Source organism: Mugil cephalus, chromosome 18 (assembly GCF_022458985.1).
Source record: "Mugil cephalus isolate CIBA_MC_2020 chromosome 18, CIBA_Mcephalus_1.1, whole genome shotgun sequence".
NCBI classification, from domain to species: Eukaryota; Metazoa; Chordata; class Actinopteri; order Mugiliformes; family Mugilidae; genus Mugil; species Mugil cephalus.
Genome location: NC_061787.1, coordinates 10,536,435 through 10,547,271, shown reverse-complemented (window position 1 = coordinate 10,547,271; position 10,837 = coordinate 10,536,435). Strand labels below are relative to the sequence as shown.

General features: G+C 40.4%; 1 protein-coding gene across 1 annotated transcript in view; it reads right to left on the bottom strand.

Moving 5' to 3' along the window:
* Positions 1-2,833: 2,833 nt before the first annotated feature.
* The window catches only part of LOC124995692 (protein disulfide-isomerase TMX3-like), a 39,598-nt gene continuing 31,594 nt past the window's right edge, over positions 2,834-10,837 (bottom strand). Inside the window, exon 16 of the mRNA XM_047568286.1 lies at positions 2,834-4,910. Within this exon, the coding sequence (XP_047424242.1) occupies positions 4,632-4,910 (279 nt within the window). The 3' untranslated portion in view covers positions 2,834-4,631. The remainder of the gene's footprint in view (positions 4,911-10,837) is intronic.

The following is a 10,837-nucleotide window of genomic DNA, read 5'->3' as shown; positions in this document are numbered from 1 at the left end:
ACCATGTAAAAAAAAAGGTGAAAGACTGCATATGCCTCCAGCATGCAACAGACAAAATGTAATAATAAGCGCTGTATCGATGTGAAAACAAATCTCAACGTGAACGGCTCTTGAATTGTTTCACTGCTCATGACTGATCACCAGTGACAGCTAACATTAGAAAACAGAATAATGGTAGCTACCCACGTTAGCTAAGGCTGGAAATGAGAGTATGAGCTAGCTGATATCTGGAGGGAGCTGAAGCTCCGAGTTTCCAAGAGGCAGCCAAGAAACTTGAAGGATTTAGAGACTGTCTGTAAAGATGAATGGGCCAAATCCCTCCTGCGCTGTGTGCAAACCTGGTGACCAACTACAAGAAACGTCTCATCGCTGTGCTTGCCAACAAAGGTTTCTCTACAAAGTACTGACTTGTGTTGTGCTTGGGGATCAAATACTTATTTCCCTTAATAAAATACATAACAATTTATAACTTTTAGATTGTGTGTTTTTTATGCATTTTCGATTGATATTCTGTCTATACCCATAACCAGTAAACAACCATAAAAACTGATCTGATCATTTCTATGGAAGTGGGCAAACTTACAAATTCAGCAGGGGATCAAATACTTATTTCCCCCACTGTATAGAGGGTATGTACGTGATGTTACGGCCACTGAGTTGCAGTAAAGCTCTTAGCATCTTTTATTTAGCTACATTTATCATGACTGAAATGACCTAAAACTAACTTAAACTAATGGAAACTGAGGCTAATCCACTTTTACAAATACATATTAGTTCATATAGATCATTGTCCAGTCCAATTTTCCTTAATTTGATTTGATAATCTCAGGGGGGCGTGGCCAAAGGCAGCAGTGACGTCAACGCATACCCTCTATACTGCAGCCAGACACCAGAGGGAGCTCTACTTGCTTTGACGTCACTTTTGAGGAGCTGCCGTTGCTTCCTTTTTTTTTTTTTTTTTTTTACAGTCTGTGAGCAAAAGGTTAAAACAAGCTTTACAGTGTTTCAACTGGTTTAGCCATTACCAAGTATTTCTAAATGTGTCATTGTCAAATAGTGGAAAATAAAGAGGCACTGTCTACGTCATGAAGCTTAAAGGTGGGAACTAAGTTTTTAGAAAAGTGACAAAAAGCCCAGATCAGTAAGACCGATAATGAAATAAAGCTGGTTTACAAGACACTGCAACAAAACACAAATCATGTGAACATTTGCTTAAAACTCGCCTAGTTCTTGTGTTTTCTGTTAGTCCCACTAAAATCAAGATAGGGACTGTTCGGTAAGTAACGCACTACCATTTTTGTCTCTCAGGAACAGGGCGTTTTGGCGACTCCGATGTGTTGCTCTTATCTCCGTTTCCACTCGCAGTTACTGTCCCTTGCAGGAGTTTGTCTGTTTGATCATTTTTAGAGGCAAGAGAAGCAGCACCAGCCTTTATGGGCAGCAACCATCTTTGCACAGTCATTTTCACAAAGCTCAGAAGAAAAGATTTCCAAAATGTCAGGCCGCTCCAAAGAGAACAACAGCAACAAGCACTATCGACTGACAAGCTGACAAGCGGCTATTAAGCCCAGTTGAACTGCTGAGGTAAAGTCACAGCAAAAATATGTGTGTGTATATATATATATAAAAAAAAGGCAGACAGGTCTAGGGGAAGTGATCTAACAGCTGATGATAGAAATAAAAACAAAAGAGCTATTTACTGAAGGGGAGGCGATATCTCAAACGGGCTGTGTGTAATTAGGCAGTCGGGTTATTTTTTATTTTTAAGTGGCAGCAAACAGATGGACTTGGACTGCTGCAGTCATCCATCAGCTATAATCCAAAAAACAACTGCGTTTCTAACAGAATCTGCAAAGACTTGCAGAGAGCAAGTGTGGGCTGGTTTCCATGGTGAGCCAAGCTAATCAGCCATTTCTCATCTTGTTGAGTGACGGACCGAGCCCGGAATACCCTTGAAATGCAGGCTCGAAGCATTAACTGAAATAACCATCTATCTCTTTACCTTGACCCCACATGCTAACCTAAACCATTAAACACCTCCCGTGCGAGTCAGAAATGAGAAGATTACCATCGCGCCTTAATTTGCCATTTCAAGAGAAGACAGACGTCACAAAGAGCGGCGGAGTGTAATTGTCCTTGTCTAGCGCGCGAGATTGCTGGGACGTCAAAAGAAAAGAGACAGCAGGCCTCCTTCATTTGCCACACGATGAGACTCATTCTCAGAATATACAGCGGGGTAATTGACCGATGAATTACTTTTTGCATCAGCACCACTCAATGATACAGATTGTGATGTTGTAATATATTATCTCCCCCTTTCTGGCAATTTATCCTCAGAATGACATGCATTCCGGGGAAAGTAAACATCCTCCTCCTTTATCAGAGAAACCTGAGAAGAACTTATCAAACTTTCCAAAAGCAACATTTCTTTTTCATTCCATCTTGCAAACGGCGCATAGGCTTCAGAGGGTACGCCTGCGTGACATTGCGCCTTTTCATTATGGAGAGTCACGTCTTGGAGTTTGACTGGTGAACGGCGGCGTTCCCTAAAGAGAAGGAATAAATGAGTTTCACATCCAGTAATGCAATCATCCGTGGTTAAACCTGGATCTCCTAAAATTTGATTATATCTGTCATAATTGAGTAGACAACTCTACCTAGAATTACACTGGTGGTGGTGGTGGTGGTGGTGAGGGGATTTATATGGAAGATAATTAAAGCTTTATGGAAAATAGATGTCTAAATGGAAGACAGGCAATTTATTTGGGGGAAAAAAACAGACAGAAGATTTGTACATTATATGCGGGGGAGGGGAAAGACACGAGTCAACAAGAAAAAAAAAAGAGGACAATCTTTATTTTAATCTTTCAAACCAGTAATAAAGTGTGACAATCTCAATTCAAACCCGAGGAGGAAGTTTGGCAGAGAATGGTAGGCAACTACAAAGACCAGAAGGCAAGGCTAGGGCATGGTTTCCATTTTAGTGCAGTTTCACAGTAGTAACACAGAAAACCTCTGTGAGTGTCAAGAACAGGTGTGCTTACGTTAAGTCGTGCCAAAGTCGCGGAGCAACAACAGCACTACGAAATCCCTGTAGTTTATTTTGATCACTGGCAGATTTCTTACTTTTTTATTACCTTTGAACAGATGCAGCCTTGAAAACGGAGAAGAAAAGAAAGCGTATGGGCCAGAATGTCCAACATGGAAGCAGATGAGTCTATACCAAAAATCAGGTCAAGTCTTTCCACGTACCACTCGGTAACGCACACACTCACGTTTGTGAAACATGTTTTCAGGTGCTTTGACTTCCCTCACCGGACCCCTGATCCAAAAAGGCGCACTGCACTTTGAATTTTTCATAAAAATTGCATTACACTGGGCGTAGCGGGTTTTAGGAACAATTGCTCTTTTTGTGAAATGTGTCTTTGAGTTAAAGAAGGCGCCATTACCCCAACACGATTTTAGCTACTACATACACTTCAGTCGTAGGGCTAGAAAATAGGGAAAAAAAATTCTACGGTGGGTTACAATTACAGAAAAAAAAAAAAGAAAAAAAGGAGGGGAGGCACAACTAATATTCTATATGATATGCTCAGTGTACGTCTCACTGCATTGGGATGCAAACTTCAAACTGCCATGTGAATTCAATATAGGAGCCAGTGATGGAGGACAGATTGAAATATGAAAACAGACAGAGCCTGTCTATCTGAGGAATACGAGTTGTTAAGAGCCACAGGAGTCACTGATGCATGTTATGGCTTTTGCTAGGCAGGTACAACCCGTCTATACAAGGATGTTTTAGCAGGTTGGCCATGTTGGGTGGAAATGGGTTAAAAGAAAATGTCCAGCTGCCATTTTTTTTTTTTCTTGTCAGTATCACAGAGTGATACAAATTGCCATCCTGGCTCTTTTTATCATCTTTCAACATAAATGGACACAAATAGGTGGCTGACAGAGAAATAAATTGAAATGCACGACTGTCTCAGCACTTTGCACCTCTAGGAGAAGAAAAAGAAGGAATATCTTAGGCAATAACATACAATAGAAAAAGCACATGTCATTTATGGCGGATTTTCCTTCTTGGGCACTTCCTTTGCGATCTACACACATCAATAACTATATGCAAGCCTACACTTGGGGGTTTGGGCAGATTCTAACAAAATATCTCAGTGCTTTTATGTTCTACTAATTCTGAAGGGCAATTCCAGGATATTATGGTAAATTAGAAACAAAAAGGGAAAATAGGATAATTTGGGAAATGACGAGAAATGATACAATTGGGGCATTTAAGTGGTTTCAAAAAGTGTCACACATCAAATGGAATAAACCACTGGTTCAGAATAAATAAGGTGGTATGTTTGGTTCACATCCTCTCACGAGCATTGCGTTTACACCGCATCATTAAAAAGGCTGTTAGTTTTAATGTAATTCAGATGCTTTGCCTAGCAGCCGACCTCACACTCTGAAACACAGAACTCGAAGATGGGAGAACAGTCTGTGCTAGAGGGGCTCTGAGGGGAAGTGAGACGAAAAACAAAGAAGCAGAAGAGCAATACATTGATATGTCTTTGAGTTTCATGTCACTGCATTTGACTAGGCCTATCATCCTCTATCCTGCGGGTACCCCTGCGTTAATCGGTTTTCTTCTCTTCAGGATCCTTCTCCCCAACATCCCCTTCCTCGTCTTCTCCCTCTTCGGGGCCCTCCAGCTCAGCGGCCTGTTGCCTCTCCTCCTCCTCCTCTTCCTCGTCCTCCTCTTCGTCAGTCAGGCCCTCCCTCTTGAGCGCATCCATGTCATCCGAACCGTCATCCGTCTCAGCTGTGCAGATGCCATAGCACATCAGGCTAATTACACCCAGCGGTAGGCCGAACAGGAAGCAGCCCAGCAGTGGTGAGCTGCGAAACACAGACTGATGTAGGAAAGGGAAGATGAAAGGGAATTGTGGAGGAGGGGGGAGGCAAGGTATGGAGGAGTTTAGAAAATATGGAAAAAAACAGGATCAGACACTATGTAACAGCCGATGTAAGTGCGCACATATGTAAAAGTCACCTATCATCTGCAAACATCAGCATCCAATCAAAATCCCCTCCCTAATGTCTCCAATACCCTTATTTAAATCTGAATTACTATCCAGGAAAAGAAGGCAGATGCCAAGGTTTCAATGTGGACTGTTAGTGACAATCAAATTAACCACAAATATGTTTGTTGATAGACCCCCGTGGATGCATGGAAATCACAAAAAAAATGATTCTTATTTCAGCTTCTCTTTGCTTGTCCACACTCTGTCTCACAGTGGCTACGTTTGCCAAAATACAGTATTAATACCTGCACAGTTTACCCTTTTTTCATGGTGTTCCACAATTATTGCCATCAATTCTACCAACTGGGTTCATTGACTCAGAGATAGGCCTGAAATCATGCCAATGGGTGGCCGTTTCCAGTAATTTAAAAAAAAAAAAAAAAGCTGTCGACCCATTTTCGGGATCAATCAGCAAGTTATTATGGCTAAATCTCTTCACTCCTTGGGAATTGCAGCAATCACAGTCGAGGAGGAAAGTGTGATGTGAACGGTGAAGTTCAACGTTGTTCACTTTGGTTAAACTTCAGCTGTAAAATAAGAGAGCCATGGTTTCCAGATAGAGGTCCTTTTTAGAGCTACTGAGCTTAAGAGTTTGCTAAATGACCATTACCAGTCATTTACTAACCCTTACCTGGACAAGATGGTTTGTAATGGTGAACAAAATTCAACACTGATAGACAAAACAGAGACTATCCATTCATTATTACATAGGATAAGATGTTACAATCCCTTGTGCCAAGATTAGAGGCAAATTAGAGGCACATTTAGAAGCCCAGTCCAACTGAAACCCAACTGAAAACTAACAATATAGCAGGCTCGGAGTCAGCTAGCAACCAACAAGAAGACACCAGCTAACTAGCCTAGCCAACAGCAGTAGGCAGTATGCGGCACATCATTGGGGTTTTCATGTGGGCACCTCCCTTAACCGATGTTTCGCTAAGTTAGGCCCACAACACCTCAAGAAGCAAGTTCCAGCGTCCTGTAGTCACTCCAACACTCACTACCACCCCTCAACGTCACTCCACCCAGGAGTTCTTGGGTGCTCAGACAACCAAATACCACTTGGTAGTGTGATTACAACTTGAAACGAAGATATAATTTTCGAGCTAGCTACTTGAGAATAACAGCAACACTGAAACAGGAACTGACTGGATGAAACTGATCTAGCTATTAGCACTATGGGAGGCAAAAATAACTCACCTATTACTGTAACTTTTATGAAAGGGCAGAGTCATTAACTACCAGACAAAACATCCACATCCACAACACGTCTTCAACAGGGGGTCCACAGACCCCGAGGTACTGCACAGGGCTCGCAAAATCTTTGGTTGATTAGACATTTTTTATATATATCTTTAAATTTCCCCCACAAATTAAAATGTATTTAAATACATATTAACAAAAAAATCCAACATATTTTAGTGCGTTAGAATTTAGCTATGTTTAAGTTAAAACTATCAAGAAAATAACTGACATCCTTAACTTCAAACATAGCTAAATGCCTTGTGTGGTTTGACATAAACACTGTACTTGAGTTACATGGATGCATACATATTGTAAGAGAGGAAAAGGAGGTCAACTGGGTTTCACAGTTCTGTTCTGTCCTGAGGTCCCTTGATGGGTCAATCCAGCCATGGCCTTATTTCATTATTCAACGTAAAAACAACAAATAATTCATCTCCACTTCTTTCGTTCCAGTTCAGCGCAGTGGAGCCGCTTTGGCGTTGTTTAATAAAAGCACGACATCTGTCAACAGCCACAGTTTGCAGCTGTAAAGAGTAAAAAGCTGCTGGGTGAATTTAAAGTCAGAGGGCAGATCTGTTAAAAATATCTGTTGAAAAATCACAGAGGCTTTTATGTTTTTAGCAGAGATAGCACGTCTTTATTTATTCATTTATTCGTCCATTTGCATCACGCCGTCGAGGTCTGCGAGCGTGTTTAGAAAGCAGATCACATTTAATATTTTAGTATTAATTACAGATCCGTCATGTAATTTTAGGCCGTCCGTGTTACGTTATACGACCGCACTTGCTGTTTGTTTTGTTTTACGTCCATATGACTTTTATGTACAATCCCTTGAGGTCTCTTGTACGGTTTGAACCCAACTTCAAACACAAGCAAGCATCCACCTTTAGGCACTAGTCTGTCTGAAGATACTGTCTACACCCACACAGTGTCTTCCCTGCCTATTTTGGGCTCCCAAGACCACACACACTAAAGCAACAATTAAGCTTCTCTGTGGATGCATGTAAATGTCTCTGTAGACCTACACAAAGCAGGGCGTAACAGGTAACCACAGGGCACAAGCTGACTACAGACTACAGACAAAAGGCAAAACGGGAAAGAACAAAAAGCAGCTGAGAGAGAAAATATCTAAAGTTATATGACATAATTAATGGACATGTTCTATGTGTTACACCACTAAAAGATAGGGCGTATTAAAGAAACATGAAAATATATATATAATACATATTCTTGCTAAAGAATGTTGAACACAACAGAAGAAAATATTTTTAATGCACTGGGTAAATTTGAGACGTCGAGCAATTACTATAACTGATATTGCCTGTACTGGAAATGTAATGTAATTAAGTAGGGACGTTTAATGGCGATATCTATGAGAGAAGAGTTTTTATCTTAAATGTTATCAAAAATATATATACACTGATCAGACATAACATTATGACCACCCTCCTCCAATATAGACTAATCAGAGAATGGACAAGCGTCTTCTGAGGGTGTCCTTTGGTGTCTGGCAACAGGATGAAGTAAGTTAGTGGGGGGTCTTTGGGTCCTATGGGTTAAGTGGTAGGGGCCACTGTAGACCAGGCTTATTCCACTGTATCCCACAGATACTTGATCTGTTTGTTGTGCAGTTTTTCATGTTTTTTTTTTTTTATTTGTTCCTAAAACATTTTTGTGTGTTCCTATGTCATTCTGAATCTTGTTGGGGATGGCTGCTGCCACTGTGGAGTGTCATTGCTATGTGGTGAAGCTTCCTGGTCTGGTTTAAGTTCCATGTCTAAGCAACATCCACATGAACGCCAGGTCAAACAGTTTCTTGGCTTCGCCCAATATTTAGATTTCTGTTGTGCAAATAGAAAATATTTCAGAAGATAACACCTCATTTCTAAGTCTAATGATGGTCGTTTTTCCTGTAAATTGAGGATAGACGACAAGAATATAGGGAGTTTATCTTTAAAGAGGATTTCCTGAAAACGTGGTTTGTTCCTCATAAAACTAATCTCCACATCAGCTACACTTACAAATAAAAACTTTCCAGTTTTTATTCCTATCTACTGTATATATTTATATATTTTGAAGCATTGTATATCTGGATTTTGTTCATAAATCATTTACAGCAGGGGTCAACATTTTTTAGGCCAAGGACCCTTAAACTGATGGAGAGATTAAGTAGGGACCCCCTACCAACTATATGTGTTCTATATTAAACTCGGCCTGGTGCTATTTTATTACCATTTTGCATTCAGTATTAAGTTATTCCTTATCCCTTTGCTAAGGTCAAGTCAACTTTATTGTCAACTCTGACATGTGCAACACAATACAGGATTGAAATTACCATGCTCGAAGGCCTACGGTGCAGCAGCTAAACAAAAAGAATGTAAACAAGAATGTGCAAACGTTGAGAATATCTAAAAATATAAAAGAGGAAAAAAATAAAATATATACAAAGTAGACAAATAAGAGAATATGTCAGCTTCATGTAAATGTGTATTTAAATAAATTTAAACGTGTCGGAAATAAAAAAAAAAAAAAAAAAGTATAAAAAATGCCTCCATGGACCCCTAAGGGTCGCAGACCACCTGTTGAAAACCTATGATTTATAGCTTAATCTATACGAGATTTGATTCCTAAAACATGGAGGTAAATGGATTTAGTCTGGTTTTATGAAGTAATTAGCTGTGGAAATTACACGGTGATTTATATTTGCCTGTAGTGTCTCCCATTAAATGATCAAAGTAACACGCTTCATCTGAAGGATCTGCACATTTTTGTTAAAAGCAGGCTGTCGGTGGATTTGTCCGAGAAAATCAGTCAGATTAAAAGAAAAGTAAATCCACAAAGTCAACAAGTTCCTCCAGCAGGCTGCTCCCTGGCCACAATTAAGACACCTCTCATTTCACATGCATGCTCTTCGCTTCGATAAAACAATTTTCAAATATTTTCCACATGACTTCCACGAAATGCACTGTCCCTCATGTCCTGCAGGCACAACAATGCACTGAGCAACTGAGAGACGACTCTGCGAGGGCTTCTTTAAATGATCTGGGTGATAAATGGGTCATTTGGCCTTAATGTAGTAAGATACATCAGAGAGAATGTACCTAGAAGGAGGCATTTGGTGACCACTTCTGTCAGCCGCTGAGCTGAGAAGAAAGGAAATATTCATGTTCCCTCCAGTCACTGCCACTGGAAGAGAGATGGTAATTGCTGGAGCTCTACGCGGCTAGAGGAGGAAAAGATGGGTATGCTATGCTAACACAGTTGGCTATGAGTCATTGGGCTTAATGCTGTAGCTTCCTTATGCTCTTGTCAGACGCGCATTTAAATAGGCTCTCTGGGGACAAGTAGATAGCTGATGCCTATCTGCTTTATATCATATCATGTCACTGCGAGGAAAAAACTAGTCACGATGATGCTTGCTGCTAAATTTGGGGAAAAGTTTAAATGAAATCTGAGAGGAGAATTTAATTTCTCTTACAGATGGACCTTCCCAAACAGATTCTTACAGGCCAAATAAAACCTTCACCCAACTCTAACAGGGTTTGTTTTTCTACTAATTCTATTTAAAAACCTGTCGCGCCTAATCTGAATTAAACCCTCAATGAAAATCTTTCTAAAAACCCTTTCTCCGTGCTCTGATGTTAAATTTCCAAAGTACCTTCTACTCCTACTCTGTTTTCATAAATAAAATCTATAATGCTCCTTTAGGTTCTCTCCGCATCTTTGTAAGGACACTTTTTAGGGTAAGTTGTCAGCTTCGCCCCTGGTTATGTTAAAAAATATGCATAACAACACAGCTGTATTTACATTCCTATCACACCCTTGGTAAAATAAACACAAGTTCTCCCAAAAAGGGCCAACTATTTAGACTTGAAGTGGGAGGAGAAGAAAGTTCGGCCTTCTGAACATCTACTCCCTCGACCTCCTCTCGCTTTGTTGCCTCCCCCCCGCCCCTTTTCTCCATACTGCCTGCACTGCATATTCTCAGTCGCACACCCAGTCTTGTCCTCTAAATGTCGTTTTTCTCCCAGAGGGAAAGTGCAGCTCATTTGTTTAACACTGTTAGAGAACTCGGAGCATGTTGCACATATTCGGTATTAACCCTGATTTGGCTAACACAGTCAAGGTGAAGCGTGGGGTGACACATATGAGCAAGAACATTACTCCATAAGACTGCCTATTAGGTGTTCAGTAGAACCGTAATAATGTGTGCTCTAATTGTAGAGGAGAAGAGAGACATTTACTTCAAAGGGAGTTTTAGCTGGGTAGCATGTTCCGACAGTAAATTAAAATGAGCAGAAAATGAAATGAGCTTGAAGCCAAGTTAAAAAATCTTATCTACAATATTTGAACGGGCAAAATAAAATGTGTCAGTGAGAACGTTTTAGTGTCTTTCAGCTTATTGTTTTGGTTCTACTGTCATCTTTTCTGGTGCCCTCACTAACACTGGTATTAGCTTATGGTGCGTTCCATTTACATCAGACAGTGGCAGTCGCCACTAGGAATGACGT